The sequence below is a fragment of the Chelonoidis abingdonii genome, chromosome 19 (genome assembly GCF_003597395.2).
Source record: "Chelonoidis abingdonii isolate Lonesome George chromosome 19, CheloAbing_2.0, whole genome shotgun sequence".
NCBI lineage: Eukaryota > Metazoa > Chordata > Testudines > Testudinidae > Chelonoidis > Chelonoidis abingdonii.
Window position 1 is genome coordinate 24,727,332 of NC_133787.1, and position 20,108 is coordinate 24,747,439.

General features: G+C 41.5%; 1 protein-coding gene across 3 annotated transcripts in view; it reads right to left on the reverse strand.

Moving 5' to 3' along the window:
* The window catches only part of GARRE1 (granule associated Rac and RHOG effector 1), a 105,652-nt gene that overhangs the window by 4,961 nt on the left and 80,583 nt on the right, over nt 1-20,108 (reverse strand). For all 3 annotated transcript variants that reach the window (XM_032766699.2, XM_075073778.1, XM_032766700.2), the window contains 5 exons: nt 19,192-19,289; nt 12,856-12,981; nt 11,256-12,247; nt 7,728-7,893; nt 6,280-6,414 (listed from right to left, as the gene is read on the reverse strand). In XM_032766699.2, the coding sequence (XP_032622590.1) occupies nt 6,280-6,414; nt 7,728-7,893; nt 11,256-12,247; nt 12,856-12,981; nt 19,192-19,289 (1,517 nt within the window). The remainder of the gene's footprint in view (nt 1-6,279; nt 6,415-7,727; nt 7,894-11,255; nt 12,248-12,855; nt 12,982-19,191; nt 19,290-20,108) is intronic.

Consider the following 20,108-nt stretch of genomic DNA (forward strand, 5'->3'; position numbering starts at 1 on the left):
TAGTCAATGTTCTCAAGACCTTAATCATTCTTGTTGCTCCTCTGGACCCTCTCCAATTCTCCACATCTTCTTGAAAGCGGTCCAGACTGGACACAATACCCAGTTGAGGCCTACAGCGCAGAGTAGAGCGAAGAATGACTTCTCGGTCTGTTTACAACACATCGTATAGCATCCCAGAATCACGTTTGCTTTTTTGCACAGTATCACACTGTGACTCATATTTAGCTGTGTCCACTATGACCCTAGATCTTTCTGCCATACTCCCTCCTAGACAATCTTCCCATTCTGTATGTGTGAAACCGATTGTTCCTTCCTAAGTGGAGCACTTTGCATTTGTCTTATTGAACTTCATGCCGGTTTACCTCAGCCATTCTCCAATTGTCCAGATCATTTTGAATTGACCCTGTCCCCAAGCAGTTGCAATCCCTCCAGTTTGGTATCGTCGCGAAACTTATAAGCATACTTTCATGCCAACATCTAAGTCATTGTAGAAGATATGAACAGAGCGGTCCCAAAACAGACCCCTGCAGAACCCCACTGTTATACCTTTCCAGCAGGATTGGAGCCATTAATAACCATCTCCGAGTACGGTTATCCAGCCAGTTATGCCCCCACCTTATAGTAGCCCCATCTAAATTGTATTTGCCTAGTTATCGATAAGGATATCTATGCGAGACTGTATCAAATGCCTTACGAGGCTAGGTTGTATGAAGGAAGGCTGAAAGAATTGGGTTTGTCTAGTTTGGAAAAGAGAAGACTGAGAGGGGACATGATAGCAGTTTTCAGGTATCTAAAAGGGTGGCATCAGGAGGAGGGAGAAAACTTGTTCACATTAGCCTCTAATGATAGAACAAGAAGCAATGGGCTTAAACTGCAGCAAGGGAGATTTAGGTTGGACATTAGGAAAAAGTTCCTAACTGTCAGGGTAGTTAAACACTGGAATAAATTGCCTAGGCTGGTTGTAGAATCTCCATCTCTGGAGATATTTAAGAGTAGGTTAGATAAATGTCTATCAGGGATGGTCTAGACAGTATTTGGTCTTGCCATGACGGCAGGGGACTGGACTCGATGACCTCTCGAGGTCCCTTCCAGTCCTAGAGTCTATGAATCTATAAGAGTCTATGAATCTTGAAATTAGTTGCCCACCCTTTTTCTGTCCAGTTGTATATAGTAAACCATATCTTTCTGAGTACTCATACACTGAAGCCAGAGTAATAGAAATCCTTCAGGAGTGTAGTGTAGCTCCCAAGCTCTCTGTTACAGCAAGTACAGAGTCTGGCTTGTAGCTGGTGACAGAGAAGTGAACTGAAATGAGCTCAAGTACTAAAAAGATTGTGTTAAAATTTGGAACGCATAACAGCTCCTCTGTCAATGGCTGATTTGATCAGAAGCTCTTAAACACAATTTTAACACAGTATTAACAACTTCCACCCCTTGTTTTGTTTGGTTTAAGTAGGTACACCTCTATCCTGATAAAATGTGGTCTGATACAACCTGAATTGAGATAAAACGCGGTAAAGCAGCACTCCAGGGGTCAGGGCTGCTTTACCTCGTATCCAAATTTGTGTTACCACAAACATTTATTCTGCACCCGCCTGTTACCTGCTGCGGCCCTCCCCACCCCAGCTCACCTCTGCTCCGCCTCCTCCCACGAGCACACCACAGCTCCACTTCTCCTCCCTCCCAGGTTTGCCGCACCAATCAGCTGATTGGTGCGGCAAGCCTGGGAGGGAAGAGAAGTGTAGGACGAGGTGGAACGGAGGTGAACTGGGCAGGGGGGCCCCGGGGAAGGCGGCAGCAAGTAACGGGGAGCAGAGGAACCACTCCCTGCTCCAGCTCATCTCTGCCTCCTTCCCTGAGCACGTCGCCGCTCTGCTTCTCTCCTCTCCCCCCATCGCCCCCTTACAGGCTTGCAGGGCCAAACAGCTGATTGGCATGGCAAGCCTGGGAGGGAGAGAGAAGTGGAGCAGGGGTGGCGGCACACTCAGGGAGGAGGCGGAGGCAGAACAGAGGTGAGCTGGGACGGGGAGTGGTTCCTCTCCCTACCCCAATATAATGCAATCTCACCTACAACACGGTGAGATTTTTTGACTCCTGAGGACTGCGTTATATGGGGGTAGAGGTGTATATTTTAATCACCAGCTATAGAAAGTTCTCATTTAAATGCCCTAATGGTGAGTAATTATAAGAATGGCCACAGTGGGACAAACCAATGGTCCATCTAGCCCAGTATCCTGTTTTTTGACAATGGCCACTGCCAGATGCTTCAGAGCAGTGGTTCTCAACCAAGGGTACATAGAGGTCTTCTAGGGAGTATATCAACTCATCTAGATATTTGCCTAGTTTTATAATAGGCTACAAAAAAAGCACTAGCGAAATCAGTACAACCTCAAATTTCATACGGACAATGACTTGTTTATACTGCTCTATATACTATACACCAAAATGTATTCCAGTTGATTTATTTTATAATTATATGGTGGTAACGAGAAAGTAACCAGTTTTTCAGTAATAGTGTGTTGTGACACTTTTGTATTACGCCAGAGTTTGTAAGCAAATAGGTTTTAAGTGAGGTGTAACTTGGGGGGTACGCAAGACAAATCAGACTCCTGAAAGGGGTACAGTTGTCTGGAAAGGTTGAGAGACACTGCTTCAGAGGGAATAAATAGAATAGGGAAATTACTGAGTGATCCATCCCGTCATCCAATTCCAGCATTTGGCAATCAGAGGCTTAGGGGGACACACAGCATGGGGTTGCATCCCCGACTATCTTGTCTAATAGCCACTGACGGACCTATCCTCCCTGAACTTAATTCTTTTTTGAACCCAGTTATACTTCTGGCCTTCACCACATCCCTTGCAAGGAGTTCCACAGGTTGACTGTGTTGTGTGAAGAAGTATTTCCTTACGTTTGTTTTAAACCTGCTGCCTATTAATCACATTGGGTGACCCCTGGTTCCTGTATTAGGTGAAGGAATAAATAATACTTTCTTATTTGCCTTCACACCATCTATGATTGTAGAGACTTATATCATATTCCCCCTTAATTCTCTTTTCTAAGGTGAACAGTTGCAGCCTTTTTAATCTCTCACATGGAAGCTGTTCCATACCCCTCATCATTTTTATTGCCCTTCTCTACTTTTTCCCAGTGGGACAACCAGAAGGTTGTGGGCATAGCATGGATATAGATAGTGGCAATATGACATTTTGTTTTATTATCTATCCTTTTCCCAATAATTCCTAACGTTAGTTTTTTGACTGCTGCTGCACATTGAATGGATGTTTTCAGAGAACTATCCACAATGACTCCCAATATCTTTCTTGAGTGGTAACAGCTAATTCAGACCCCGTCATTTTATATGTATAGTTGGGATCATGTTTTCCAGTGTGCATTACTCTTCATCACACCCACAGAATCAGACAAAGTGGACAGAACACCAAGCGGCCTCAGCACGCTGCGCACACTACAGCTCAGTAGGCCACCATACATCCATTGAAAATTGGAAATTTGTGAAACCCCATATGGCACATCCCCCAGGACAGAAAACTGATTATCCAGAACTACCCTTAGAGAAAAGAATGAAGCCAGCCTAAGGCAGTCCTATATACTCTGCTTGGGCCTGTAAGCACTTGTGATCACTGGTATTAATAGATCTAGTACTAGCAGCAGGAACAACTGATTTTTGTTCATTTCCAGAAGACTTGACTGTACGATATGAGCTTTTATTAGACACCTTACTCAGCCCTTTTTGGCTAACTACTAAGAAAGCAATGTGTTGGGTGTAATAAGTTAGTCAGGCCTGGTCAGAGTTGATGTTTCAGAACAGTGAACCCTTTTTCAGTTGGCGCTGAGGGGTTCTCGGGAAAACCAATTATTTCCTCTCTCACCTGAAACCTTTATGGAAACATATGTAAAACTGATTCAAGAAACTTGCTTGGTATTGCCAGGTTTGCCAACTATAGACCTATTTTTAATCTTCTATGTCTGATTAAGATTGTAAAGAAGATTATGGAACAGTTCTGAGTATGTAGATGCTTCATATCTGACCTTTGTCAAGCTAACTTCAGGACCTAGTTATGGTTCTCAGACTGCACTAGCGTGTAACTATGTGTGTAGTCCCTGTACTCTACAAGCTGCCGTAAGGATAGACAAGGCATAAGAAAAAAAATAAATGAGATGAAAAATCCTAAAACCCGCAATGTTCAGGCTTTTACACATCATAAAAGAAGGCCCAACTTTTACTAAGTCCTTTGCAAATCTGCCCTTGCTCAGCATTCTGCCATGCTCTTGTATAGTTTCATATATATTTTAGTTAAATGTCATGATTACCTAAAGCTATGGATAGGCTCTTTTAGTTATAAAAAAACAACAACTAAAATAAACCACAGTACAGTATTTGCTGATAAGCAAGAAACACCAGCACTATTTTTATGACACCTGCAGCCCAGATACATGGGATTTTTTACCTTCCATTTGGAAGATTCTAGTATCAGAAGTCTGTCAAGGAGTTGTGTCTTCTCCCTCCGTCTCCCCCACCCCACCCCCAAAAAATTATCCTGGAAACCGATTTTGACATCAACAGGACTACCAGAATGAATCTGTCAATATAACACACACTGTTACATTCTCTGTCAGCTTGCTTCCCTGCTTTCACTCTTCTACATTCAGCTGCTGCTTTTTTCTGCGACTGCTTACAGACATTCCACTTCATCTAACTCTGCAAAAGCAGTTTCTGAAGTTTGGTTCTTGAGCCCTTAAAGCCTCAGGTATAACTCCTATGCTGCAGACACTTCAGTCCATACCCTACTCCTTTATTGTTTTGACCATCCTTCACTTGCTTTCTGCATGTATTAACCTTACCCACATCTTGCTCCAGCACACTGCTTTCAGGGCAACACCTCCACAGATACCCAAGGATGACACACTGCTTCAGGAAATTTAGCCATGCTGCCATTGGCTTTCAGCACCCAACCCCCAAAATGGGTAAATTTACTTATATTTGCATGTTTTGACTCTAAATTATTCAGTAGCTATTATGGGAGATTCTGTAAAATACGTTCAGCCACAGCACTAGTATTTGCTGATAGTTTAGGTTTACCAAAGGGCAACCACGCGGCAGATTTTGAAAACTACATATCTTGGGAACCTAATATTCAATTACAGTAGGGGATCTAGGCCCTGATCCTCAAAGGCACTTAGAGATTTAACTTCCACTCATTCCAGTGGGAGCAAGGCACTTATATCCCTTTGAGGATCTGGGGCCTACTGCCTTGAATAATTCACTTTTTAATTTAGGCCTCCTCATTACTCCTCTCTTCGTGACACACCTACCATCAGATCAGTGAAAAATTCCAGAGGCACAGCAGAGCTTTCAATCCCTCCAGAAGGTAGAAAATGATTCGGTTGTGATGTGTAGTATAACAGGAATAATCTGCTGTAATTCACCTTTGAGACTGATTAAACACCTTGGCTCTGTTTTAGCTATTCATCAAGCTCATTAGTTTATTTGCTTTGTATGATTAAAAAAAAATGCAGCTGTGCATGCAGAAAAGGAGGGACCAAGCTGACATGACCATTAAAGATAAAGACAGGAAGTCTGAGGCTGATGCCCATTTGAAGGGGGAATCAATGGAAGAACTCAAATAGGGGCCTGACTTGGTAAGAATGACCAGGCTGGTAGATTATTTTAGCAGCAGCATTTTGAGTATTAAGGAGAGCAAGTATTAAGAAGAATTAAGGGGAACAAGGCTACAGCACTCAAGGCCAGAAAGGAGGAAGTTGCAGTAATCAAGATGCATAAAGGAGGTTTGGATGGGAATTTTAGCATGAGATGAAGAGTAGGAAGAAGTGGTAGGGTTTATACACATGAGTCTAGAGAGGGCCAGCTGAAAGATGACCCTCAGTTTAAAAGGGTGAGTAACTGGGAAGATGGGGGTATTACCCATAGTGACAGAGTAAGGTGGGAAAAGATCAAAAGCTCACTTTTGTGCATGTTGAGTTTGAGATGATAAATGGACATTGGTGAAAAGATATCAGAAAGATACTAGACTGGTGGTGGTGATGGCTCACTAGCGAGATTTGTGAGTCATTTCCATAAAGATCACATACTTACAGATCCATATGACCAATGTGACCAAGTTTCAATTCATATGGTTGTCTCACAATCCCACCAATTGAACACTCCTCACACAAGATTTTCACTTTGTCTTGCCATTATTTTATGAAGTTAGGATTAAAATATTCAAGTGGCATATGTTTACAGTAACATATCTGCTCACCTCCTTTGCTTGACGGCAGCAACAAGGTCTGGCCCTGAGAACATGGAAAACAAACTGTCTCCATTAGCTGAGGAGGTCTCATCACTTGAGCTGGCTGAGTCTCCTTGATTACCGGACCAGCTGTTTGTCACATCACTGTAAGGAAACAGGAAGTCAGTCTTCATTTCTACACTGTCCTGACCATAGTACCTGCCATGAAGTGTTCATGAATTTTATATTAAATGCTGAATGTTGGGAAGTCCCTACTCCTGGGACCCCTGAGTTAAATCCCAATAGTGCAGAAAGCAGAAGGGGGCATATTTTTTATCTATTTACATTATTATTACAGTAATAGTCCTGCCACTACAACAGCATTAACTGCAACAATCTAATGTAAAAAAGAAAATCTCTTTCCTTCATTCATATATACGTATTCAGATTAAACACACGCACGCACCATAACTTCTCAGTCAGGCAGAAGATCCAAATGATACTTGGTCTAGGAATTTCCAAAAGGGTTCAGACATTTATTTCAGATTTAGATGAGCATGGGAGCTCTACCTGGAGGCTGCAAACTCGTGTACAAGGCAGGTCACAAACAACCACTCCCCCTTGGTGGACAAATGGGAAGAGGATCCTGAAACTTTTTCGTGTTGCAACATGAGGCCACAGCAGTAGTTCTCAAACTTTTGTACTGGTGACCCCTTCCATACAGCAAGCCTCTGAGTGTGATCCCCCCTTATAAATTAAAATCACTTTTTAATATATTTAATACCACTATAAATGCTGGAGGCAAAACAGGGTTCGGGGTGTAGGCTGACAGCTCGCAACCCCCATGTAATAACCTCGTGACCTGCTGAGGGCTCCCAACTGCCAGTGTGAGAACCCCTGGGCCGAGCATGGAAAAGGTTGAGAACCACTGAACTGGAGAATGTAGCAAGCCTCAGAACCCTCTCACTACATATACTGAAGACTGAATCCACATTTGTTGATTAAGCAGCTCTTGCTGCTCCACAGTAGCAGCATCTAGTTGATAATGTCTAGGAAGCTCAATTCAATCCCCTGATATACCAAGTGGCTTCATAGCATCATTCCTGATCATAAATATCCTTGGCCTTTAAGACATTAAAATAAACTCATTTTGAATTAAGCATTATAAACCTGTCACTTCTTATGTTCAGGTTAAAAATACACTGTATAAATACAACTGCACTAAAATATTTGTTTAAAGGACATTTCAAGCTAATGTTAACACTTCAATATCAACAAAGCAGAAAATGATCAAACCTACTACGCTTGAAAATTATGTAATTTTTAGAAAAATATTACAGCATAGTCCAGTGAAGCAATGGCAGTTAACACAGCTATCAGGAAACACCTAGTAATTTACAGCATTTCTCCACTATGTTCAACCTGAACATAGAGCGGATAGAACATAATGTATAGGGGGACGCTATGGTCTCACTTACCCTTCTGTGAAATACTCCGGAAAAGGCCAGGTTCTGTGAGGATCATCAGGAAGAGGCCAGTTGCTACGTGTGTTGCTTGGGCGACGGATATGCTGTGCTTGCCTTTTTTGTTGCATAGCCTGACTGACCCCGGCTACATAGCGGGCAAACTCTGGATCAGAGCCAACTGAATATACAAAAAGAAATCTGAAAGTCAATTGCTGACATAGTCAGCTATTTCTACCGTAAGTATCCCTTCATTTAATCCTTTCACTAGGCTGTCTATCTCAGCAAAAAAATCCTAACAATGAATACCCATCACACAGTTGATAACTCTCCGTGAAACAATATATAGTACTAAATAACTAGATAACTGAAAAAAAAAAATATGTATTGACGAAGAGGTACAAAGTATCTGCATATACTGAATAAGGGGAAAGGGGAAGTTACTGACCTGTAACTGGAGGTCCCTCAAGATGTGGTCCTCTCTGTATTCCACTGTGGGTTATGCATGTGCACCATGAGTCAGAGAATTTGAAAACAGTGTCCATTGGTCTGCGCATGCACCCTGGCTCACCTTGTGCCTCTGTCTGAAGGGATAAAGGCTGGGGGACCATCTCTCCAGTTCCTTCTCTACCACAAATCAGATAAGATTTGAAGCAGAGGGGAAGAAGGGCAGATAGTGGAATACTGACAGGAACCACACATCTGGAAGAACCTTAAGTTACAGGTCAGTAACTTCCCCTTCTTCAGCTGATGGTCCCTATTGTATTCCACTGTGGGTGACTAACAAGTAGTACTTAAGTAGAAAGAGGGTGTGAGGATGTAGAAGGCAGAGCTAAGTGGAAGAGCACCACCCAAACAAGACATCAACGGAGGAGTCCTGCACCAGGACAATGTCTCACAAATGTGTGAATGGAGCCCCACATGGCTGCTTCACAGATATCAAGGAGGGGCACCTCCTGAACTGATGCCGTATTCATTGCTTGTGCTCTAGTGGAATGAGCTGTCACACACTGATGAGGGGGGGCAGGGGAAAGAAGGGGAATTTGGGATGTAGATGCAAAAATAAACCTTATTCTTATGGAATATAGTCAGGGCCCTACCAAATTCATGGTCCATTTTGTTCAATTTCATGGTCATAGGATTTTAAAAATCGTAAATTTCATTTCAACCCTTTAAATCTGAAATTTCACAGTGTTGTAACTGTAGGAGTCCTGACCCAAAAAGGAATTGTGTGGGAGTTGCAAGGGATTCCACAACCTCCCTTGGAAACCTATTCCAGGGCTTAACTATTCTCAGTTAGAAAGTTTTTCCTAATACCTAACCTATATCTCCACTGGTGCAAATAAAGTTGATTACTTCTTGTCCTACTCTCAGTGGACAAGGAGAACAACTGATCACTGTCCCCTTTAGAACAGCCGTTGATTTGTTCAAAGACTTATCAGTCCCTCCTCAGTCTTCTTTTCTCAACATTTAACAAACTCACTTTTTTTTTTAACCCTTCCTCATAGCTCAGGTTTTCTAAACCTTTTATCATTTTGCTGCTCTCCCCTGAACTCTCTCCAATTTGTCCACATCTTTCTTAAAATGTGGTACCCAAAACTGGACACAATACTCCAGCTGAGGCCTCATCAGTGCTGAGTAGAGCAGAACAGTTACCTCTTGTGTTTTACATACACCACTCCTGTTAATACATCCTAAAATATTAGCCTTTTTGCAGCATTCTGTCCTCCAAAGTGCTTGCACTGTCATCTACAAATTTTATAAGCATACTCTCCACTCTATTATCCAAGTCATTAATGAATACATTAAATAGTACCAGACCCAGGACAGACCTCTGTGGGACCCCACTAGTTATGTCCTCCCAGTTAGACAGTGAATCATTGATAACTACTCTGAGTATGGTCTTTCAACCAGTTGAGCATCCACCTTATAGTAATTTCATCTAGACCACATTTCCCTTGTTTGTTTATGAGAACGTCACGTGGGACTGGGTCAAAATATACTAAAATCTAGCCATATCACATTAAGCTCTAAGCACATTATTTTAAAACAATTTCAAAAATTAGTTTCTCCTTTACTTACTGTACTAAGCAAAGCCTGAGTTAAGGATTCCTACCACTCCGCTCAGAATATGGCACTCAAGTGGAGGAGGAGCTGATTTTTCCATTGCAAAAAGGTCAACTTAAGTTTCGTAAAGACCAAGTCATATATAAAACCATCTCTTTACCTATGTAACAATTTATTAAAGCAGTAAATGAAAATATTCACTCTGTTGAATTACTTTCCACATTCCTTTCAGCATGGAGGAAAAAAATAAGGTTTGTTTTGCATTCATGTTCTCAGTCCAATAATGTAAATGCTACAAGAGGTGCAAATTACACTTTGTGGGTTTTGTTTTAAAGTTCATTGGAACATTTCCATTGGACATTTGTTGTTTTTTTTTAACCCGAAATCTAAATTCTAGGTCAATTTTACCTTAACAGCATCCCTGTAATTGGGACCCCAAATTTGGTTGTATTTTTTTTTTTTTGTTTGTTTGTAAAGAAAAAGGCCTCTGGGCACAGCAAGTAACTTCTCCTCTCATTTTAGTTCTAAAAGAAATACTTATCTTACACTGAATATTTTTTTTCCTTCTTAGCATTAATAAACCTAGTCAGAGCACCACCCTTTTGGAATTTAACAAATGGTTTTGACTGCCTTTGGAGTAAGCACAATGGGTAGGCCTCACTGTAAGCAGCAAAGCTAGATGAGTGAACAAAGTAGCCACATACAAATAGGAAACAAGTGAGTTGGTTGCTAAAAAGTCTCTATAGCCCTCAGGTGCATATGAATTGAGAGACAATGTCATGGTTGGGGGAAGGGACTTCTCTACCAGTCCAACTACTCTCTCTCCAAGCAGTTTTAATAACTGCATAATTTCTGCACAGCAGAAACTTTTCGATATTAGATGTGTTGTGAGTACGAAGATAATTATGAAGGATCCTTTTTTGTATTGCGATGTGGTCCATGTGATGAAAAAGTTTCAGAAACACTTGAAATTAGGGCTAGAAACTGAGGTTTTACTCCCTCCTTTGCCAATTACTTGCAAGGTGTCACTAAGGCCCAGATTTTTAAAGCTATTTAGATGTTGCTGCGCTCAGGATTACAACGCATAACTGATTTAGGAGCCTATATCTCCGACCTTTTCAAAACTGATTTAGGCACTTACGAGTCTAAACTCCATTGTCAGTAGATGGAATTTAGATGAAGTGCCTAAATCCCTTTTTTAAATTAGATTTAGGCTCCTAAATCAGTTAGATGTTGTGACCCTGAGTGCAGCACTAAATGGCTTTAAAAATAGGGGCCTTAATCTCTTTGTACCTCAATTCACTCAATGGTTAAAAATAAAAGTGCACAGATGTTAATGCCCACTGACCTTTGTAAAACACTTGGGATCCACTGATGAAAAGCACTGTTACCATTATTACCAACAGTTAACAATATTCTTTACTTTGTAAAAAATATAAATAAAATGTAATTATTTGAAGAAAAAAGGATACACACCTGCAGGATCAAAAGGCAGAATTTCTCCCAACATCCCAAAGACTCCATCATTCTGGTCATGGTTTGGCCATGTGTTGTTTCTAGGTCCTTGTGGTTTCTGTCCTAACATCTCAGACACCATACTGTCCATATAGCTGCTCACAAGACCCAAACTATACAAATCAGAGCTCAGATCTGAGAAGCCAGGATTGTTCCAGTGACTAATATGAGACAATCCAGCCCCAACTGCTTGTGCTGACTGCTGTGAAGAATTATTCGCCCATTTACTGGATACACGCTGTTGCTGCGCTCCAATTGGTTGGAGAAGATGTTGATAATACTGCATTTGCTGCTGCTGCTGCTTTTGTGACTGCTGTTGCTGTGACAACCCTTGCTGAGAAGGATGCAGAGATGAGTGAGATATAGACTGTGGTTGCTGCACTGCTCCCGATTTTTGTTCTGTTGCTGCAGAAGATGGAACAGAGTTCCTTCTTTTCACCAATGGAGAAGTCTGCTGGGATTTGCCCATATTAAAACCAGATAAGAAATCTATAACCTCCTGCATTTCCTGGTCAGTTGGTAAATTCATACCTTTATCATCCTTGCCATCATCTCCTTTAAGGAAATTATCACACCTTTCAACAAGAAATCCATTGACTATTTGGTTACTTGTGCTCTGAGTTGGTTGTAATGGATCTATAGTCCTAGGGAAATTACCAATATTCAAAATACTTTGTAATCGTGTGTCTATGTTACTGGGCATTTTAGTTTTCTCCTCTGCGTTGCTACCTATGAAGACATTTTTGGAAGGCGTACTGGGGATAGAGTAACTTCCACTGTTACTTGAACTGGTGCAGGAAGTTTTCTTTGTAAACCGTGAAGTCAGTTTTGAGAAAGTCTTTTGCAGGCCTCCCGATGACTTGCTTCCATTTCCAGACGGCATGTCAACTTGATTCCCAAAGTCACAGATCTCACGCTGTAACTGGATCTGAATACAGGGCAAAGCTTGCTCCCTGTTTCAACAAAAAACATTTATTTCAAGCCAACCAATATACTACCCTAATACAACACACAAAACTATGTCTTAAGAAGTGTACACATTCAGTTTGTGTATTTTGGGGGAACTGAATAATTGGGTAATGGATGGGGGAAACATACAAAATAGAGCTCTTCAGACAAATCTTGGTTTAAGTCAATCTGACTAGTCAATTATTTTCTTATTTGACAGTGATATTAGCTAAACTGCTCCATTGGTAATGATTAGTCTGGTTGACTTGAAGTTTTGGGGTATTCATGTTTTATTTTTCTGACTGTATTTTAATAAGGCTCAAAAATCTGACAGACACACCAAGATCTTTGCAAGAGACCAGCAGACTGCGTAATTTTTGTTCCAAATTTAAAAGAATCTACAGCACATTTTCATCTACTTACAGGCTACCCAAGCTTTGCAAACTTCTGACTGCTTAGTCTGATATATGCACCAGTTCTCTGCCTTTCTCTCCCCCATGAACAGACACTAACAATTTTTGCAATATTGTATTGAGTCATCTTACAGCCCTTCAAATAATTCTGACTTCTTTTAAACTGGAAAAGTAGAGCATGAGGGCAATGTGAGATGTACCTTCCTTCCTTCCACCTGTTTACGTCAAACACAGCAGTATAGAGCACATCTACCAGTCCCAAAGTCTTCTCTGGATCCAGACTCCTCTGCAGTAAAGACATTGTTGCTGGATCTTCCTTCAGACACCTATAAATATTGGCATTTTTAAAAATGTTATTGTTGGACTATTCCAATCATAAATGTTTAATATGTTGGAAAAGCAACAAAATGCCACTTAATTATGCTAAAACTTCGTTATGCATTTGTGAAACAAATCAGGTAGTGTTCATGGGTAGTTTAGCTACTACCACTTAATATAGAGCAACCAAAATCACTCTGCTTTTGGGTAAGAACAGAGAATTGCTACCAAGTACTGATGATGAAATTCATAAACTGGAATGGATGGGTTGCACTCATGCTGTAAGAATGACAGGCAGCAGAGACCAAATAAGGACTCAGAATTCTCAGCATATCTTCTTACAGAACTTCCTGTTATCTCCCAAATAAAGCCACTTGTACCAGTAAGGCAATGTTCAATGCTGAAATAATTTCTAGTATAACAGAAGCCTCTGCACTGGGCACATATGACATAACCTTCTCAGATGGGTCATTCAGCACTGGTAGGACTGAAATGCAGAACCATTACTAACAGTAAAAAAATCCTGTCTCTGAATTTTACAGTCCACCACCCTGGAACTGATAGGATCTCTATTGCAATCCCACATCCTTAATAAAAAAACAAGAATATCAAGAACAAACTGCTTTGAGAACAATGGAAATAGTGTCAACAGAAGCAAGAGTGCCCAACTTGAAATGTTTACACAAAACAACAGACTAAGTGGCTACCTCAGTGTCTTCTGCTGAAGCTTCTGCAATGTCAGTCCAGGAAGAGGTTGGGCCAGCCTGACATGAGTGAAAACAGACAGACACTCCATGTTCAGCCAGTGCAAAACAAATTAAATCACTTGGAAAAAGTGATTAGAGAAGCTCCCCATGTACTTTACTACACCGCCTCTAACTTAAAAGACAAAAAACAAAAACCTTTTCACACCTTTAATGGCAAGGGTTCTCTAATGCAGGACTAGGAAAGAACTACTTTTTGGCCCAAATGGAAGCAGGTGACCAAATAGGGTGATAAGTTGCACACTCTCTAGTTGGCAACCAGTAACAAGTGGTGTGCCCCAGGGGTCTGTCTTAGGGCCCATTCTATTCAATGTCTTCATTAATGATCTTGATGATGGGATAGATTGCACATTAAGTAAATTTGCAGATGACACCAAGTTGGGGGGAGTGGTGGACACGCTGGAGGGCAGGGATAGGATTCAGGGAGACTTAGACAAATCGGAGAAGTGGGCCACAAGAAACCTCATGAAGTTCAACAAGGACAAGTGCAAAGTCCTGCACTTAGGACAGAAAAACCCCATGCACTGCTACAGGCTGGGGACTGTTTGGCTAAGTAGCAGTGCTGAAGAAAAGGATCTTGGGGTTACGGTAGATGGAAAGTTGAACATGAGCCTACAGTGTGCTCTTGTAGCCAAAAAGGCTAATAGCATACTGGGCTGTATTAGTAGGAGTGTTGCCAGCAGATCGAGGGATGTGATTATTCCCCTCTATTCGGCACTGGTGAGGCCGCATCTGGAATATTGTGTCCAGTTTTGGGCGCCACACTACAAAAAGGACGTGGAACAATTGGAGAGAGTCCAGCGGAGGGCAACAAAAATGATTAGAGGACTGGAGCACATGACTTATGAAGAGAGACTGAAGGAACTGGGCTTATTTAGCCTGCAGAAGAGAAGACTAAGGGGGGATTTGATAGCAACCTTCAACTACTTGAAGGGATGCTCCAAGGAGGAGGGAGCTAGGCTGTTCTCAGTGGTGACGGAGGACAGAACAAGGAGCAATGGTTTGAAGTTGCAGTTGCGGAAGTCGAGGCTGGATATTAGAAAAAACTTTCTGACTAGGAGAGTGGTGAAGTATTGGAATGGGTTACCTAGGGAGGTGGTAGAATCTCCATCTTTAGAGCTATTTAAGGTCCGGCTAGACCGCACCCTGGCTGGGATTATTTAGGGAAAGTGGTCCTGCCTTTAGCAGGGGGTTGGACTAGATGACCTCATGAAGTCCCTTCCAACCTTTTGATTCTATGATTCTAAGTTAATTCACTCACACACACACCACTCTTGTGCAAAAATAGTCGCTCTCTCCTGAAAGTTCCATCTTCCTGCAGAGATTATGGCAATTTAAAAAAAGACTATATTAACAGACAGCTAGAATAAGGAAATTGACTTATATGCTTCTGAGGGGGTTTACACAGTAAACTCATTAGCTAAGTCCTCAGCCATTTTGCAGGGAAGGGTGAGTTTAACTGGAGATCTGGAGAGACAACTTTAAAATATAAAATTATCAATGACTATCAATGGATGACCCCCATGAAAAATCTTCAGTTCTGCCATGGAGACTACTCAGGGTAGACGCTTGAACCCTAATACAAGTTACAGCAAGAGATGTCTATTCAGCTCCTAATGGGAAAAAATGAAACACGAGCTCAGGAACAGGTATGGAGACATGTATTCTTACTGAGGACAGCCAGAGCATTTTTTTCAGACATTGCAAAAGGAACAATTTAAGAGTACAGAACTTCCTAACTAGCCATTTCTGAACTACATTCACCCTTTCAGGTCACTCAGTCATTAGATCAGAATCAGTAACAGGTCCATGCTTAAGTATATCATGGCATTAGGAAAGGGATTATCCACAGAGGGCTGTTACAGACCACAACAGCACTGTATCTGTGCATCAAGAAAGATGAAAAAATAACCTCTGTTCTACCTGAAAAAGGCCTTTTGACTATATGAGTGAAGGTCTCTGTAAGTTTTGCAGCATTTGACTGGTGTTTTGGTTGGCACATAAGGCAAGATAGCTCTGAGCTCAACCTTCTAGAATGTAAAAAACTTGCAGATGAAGTGACTTCCATGTTTTTTCATAAGTGACTGAAGAGGAGTTTGTTGGTACTAAGACTGCTTGAGCAGAAAACAATGCACAGCAAGCCTTACGGTTCTCAGTTACAGAACACCGTGTACAATATTTTTCATTATTTACTGCTTGCCTTGTGCCCTCTGATATCCCTCAAAAGCCTCCAGCTGAAGGGGCTTGTGATATTTCATACCTGATACAGTTCTTGTAGACCTCCGGTTAAGAGATGTAACCTGTTTAGCTGCCATTGAAGTCAGGACCCAAATCTGTCATGCTAAATTACTGCAGATTATCTGAGAAGCATGCCTTGTTTTGTATCAGAGCTAGTTAAGGTTTTCTGCAATTAAACCCATGAAACTACATCCAGGCACAGAGATCCATCACATGCACGCCCTCCCTGACTACCTACCAGGGCAATGACTGAAAGGATTTGTTATACAAATCAGGCTAGGGATTCATTCCCACCTTCTTAACACACAGCTGGTCTCAATTCTGAGTGTGAGATGCGGAACTTCTATCCAGCTCCATTACTAATCTTAATAGAACAGATTGATATCAAGTTGATTACCCCTTCAGCTACTTTGAACAACAGGTAGGTCTAGCAAGAGCACCATTTCCAACTGGGGAGGAAGGCAACTTTAACCATGATTACAGAGGCTACTTAGGCACCTAAAAACTTTATGTTTGTTTTTGGTTCTGGTTTGTGATGTGTGTGTTTGTTTTTAAGATAATGGGGTGAGGGCCGCAACCAAAAATAACTCAAAGGGAGGGGCTCTCTAAAAAAGGTTTGAAAACTGCTCAGAGTGCAGGCATGCGGGGTAGCTAAGGGCTGTGTGCTGGGAGGGATATTGCTTAGGGTGCAGGGAGGGGCTGTGTCCAAGGGGGTGCTGCTGCTGCTGTGGGGCCAGCCCTCCACTCAGTCCCTAGTTGGCACAGTGGGGCAGATCCAGGGAGCCTTTGTCCGCCCAGGTATACAATGGGCAGAGGAAGGAGGACACCCTGAGATCAGCCCCACCTGGCTCTGCGCAGCAGATGAGGAGGCAGGCTCCAAGTCCCAAGTAGCTCGGACAGTGGTGGCTCCATGGCAGGACGCAGGGGCAGCCCAGGGGCTCCAGATGGCTGCAGAGCAGGGGGAGGAAGGACAGCATCTTCCCTCCTGCTACAAAATGTGGTACAAAGCTTGGGGGAGGGGTTGCTCGTCACCCCAAATAGCACCCCTGAGGCCCAGATCAAGAGGTAGGAAGAACTGATGCACTGGATCTATCTTTCATTTTAGGGAAGAGCTAGAACATTCGCTAGTTCAAAAAGTAGGACCTAATACTTCAGATGTAGCTCAGGGAAAGACTTAGATATTTTTGATAACACTAAATTTATCATTAAATTGAAGGTCCACTGATACGAGGAATTCCTGGAACTGGTGGCTGAATGATTACCCCCCATTGACTCCAAGTCTAACTTACTAACAAAGATTTCACTGAGCCACCACAGCACAGAATTGCCAAAACCTGGCTAATTCTCCCGCCATAGAATTGAATTAGAACTGTTGTCACTTGAAATGGGACACCAGTGGAGAACACTGCTTCTTTTTGACAGTAATTAGGGGACAGAATTTTTGTATGGAAACAAAGTTAAAGAATTGTATTTAGTACCTCTCCAGGTGAGATCAGGAAAGTAATAGCCTTATATCTGCCTAGTGAGCCCCAATCAAGGATAAGCCCTTTATCAGATGCATCCCAGGAAGAGCTATTAAACTCAATTTAGTAGATTTAGTTTCAGAAAAGCCTCTCCTATTACCTGTGGATGTGATAAAGGAATGGTTACTTTGGTACCTAAAATGAATCTTCTGTGGAGGAGAAAGGATAATTTGCATTGCCCTAGAAGTACAATTGGGATATTGAAGAGATCTAGGGCCAGACTTTTAGTGAGGATGCAGAGACTCTTTATAGTCTGCAATACTTAACATCATAATCTAAGACAGCCTTAAATATACTTGCAACCTGTAGGGGTAAGGAATAAACAGTTACAGTTCAGATGTACTAGGTGACCTGAAAATAAACGGGCTTGCCTTGCTACACTAAGCAGGACATTCTACAACTAGGTGGCCAGAAACCTGAGCCACGACATGGAGAAAGACAGCTATCAACTTCATTAAATCCAAGGTATTTGCACCAGACCTGGAATCAGAGAATGCTTTCTTTCACTTGAAGGAATCAAACACCATAAAAAGTACACAAGGAAATGGTTAACAGATCCAAGAAGAATTCCAACCAACTACTTATTCAAAGAGTCTTTAAAAGTAACCATTACCTTTAACCAGGAGAGAGAAGCAGCCATTGCCCATATCCAGTGAGCAGTCCACTTCTAGAGTCTTATCTCCCACCAGTATTTTGTCTGACAGGGAGCCAACAACATTTATGTGATTGACTAAAATGTGATACACTAACATCTGGATTTGGCCAAATATTTAAATAGCACCTATTGTGAATAGACAGGAGTCTATTAATGTTTGTCAGTAGGGGGAGCCCCTCCAAAGATTTTCAGTTGTGGTTCAAGTAGTCTGCAATTTCTTTTTAGTTCTTTTAAAAAAAAATAGAGCAATTTAAACAGCATTCCAAAGACAGAGAATATCCAGAGTGTCAGTTTATAATCTGGAGGAATTAAAGAAGAATTCACCTCTCTCTGTGGAAAGTGACTAGGCCATTTATACTTGAGGAAATGCCATATATACTAGTAGTTGCAGGCTGTCTCCACTAACGGCTCAGACTCATCACCTACCATAAACTGAAGTTGTCCATAATAGTGGAAGTGCTGCAATAAAAGGGATCTTGTTGTTTCAAAAGGATGCCAATATTTGGTCAATCCTGGCAATTAGAAAAATGAATTTATTTAGCTCCATAGTCTACTGAAGGCCCCACACCAAACTTTCTGGAAAGGTTCAGTGAGGTGCTGGAATACCTCACCTGCCACCAAGATACTTGAGGAGATCCTCTTACCTCCCAGACTTCCTGAGAGATATGCCACCTCAGAGAAAGAGTTCATACACTGAAGGTCTGCCAAGAAGAGTACAATAGGGAAGAATTTCTTTGCCTTACCTTTCATCTGTTTAACTATTACCATCCTTTCTTTTAAAAAAGCCTCTTCAGTATTCTAGTCTGACAGCATTGCCTCCACTTCTATTGCCTCTTGAAGAAATACTAGGAGCTAACAGAGAAGAACATGCAAATTCTAGAAATTCTAGACACACCTGTCAGTCAGTCCTACAACAGGAGTGCCACACCTCAGTTCCAGGTTGGAGGAGCCTATCACAACATCAGTTTTCCTATATAACCTATATAAAAAAATAAAATCATGCCTACTAGTGTTATCTGATAAACAATATTTATTTACCAAGTTGATGGGACTTGCACCACAATTCTGGATCCTTCTAAACTAATTTGAGGAGCATATGCTTCTTTATTTTCAATCTGCGCTGTGTCCACAACCACCTAAGCAAATAAAGTAACAATATTTAGTTCTTTTAAGAATATGGTTAAGTTGTTTTACCCCCTGAAGTTCAAAAGGTAATGAAAATGGACAAAACACACAGAACTGCAGCAAAATATAATTGCAATCTGATTTCCATTTTAATATATCAAAACAGCAAAAGTAGTATAATTTCTCAAATCAAGCATTTAAATAAACAGCAGACACATCATTTTATCCTCAGCTACATCCTGTAGTTATGCATCACCCATGCAGTATCAGCTACTGCACTTCACACAGGCACCACAAAGGCTGTCACATTTGGAGGCAAGGAATACTAATTCTCCCAAGCCACTACCTCAAAGCCCCAAAAGCATCTTTTTGGTCAATTCTTTTGGATAAAACAGATACTTAATTGGGATGCCTGAGGTGAAAGAGATGAATTTTATTTTAGTCTGCAACTCTAGATTAACTTGCAATTCCATGGTTTTCTGGGTTCTAAGATCCTACATACACAGTCCCTGCCTCTGCCCACGCTGAATTGTGTGTCATTAATTATTAATACCTTCCTTAGTAAGAAGAGGGAGATGACTATCCAATGTGTTGAGTTTGAGTCCCCCTCCATAAGACATTGTTTCTGAAGCTGGAGGGTTTAGAAATTATCATTCTGTCTTTAACCGTCCCTTATTAGGGAAACTGACTGAGAAGGATGGGTTCGCATCAGCCTCAATAATTATATCTTTTAGTAGGTTCCACATTTGATTCATGTTTTCATTTGAGGTCCAGTCTTCATCCACTGGCCATTCTGGTAATTTCTAAAAGGAGATTAGTTGTACCATTTA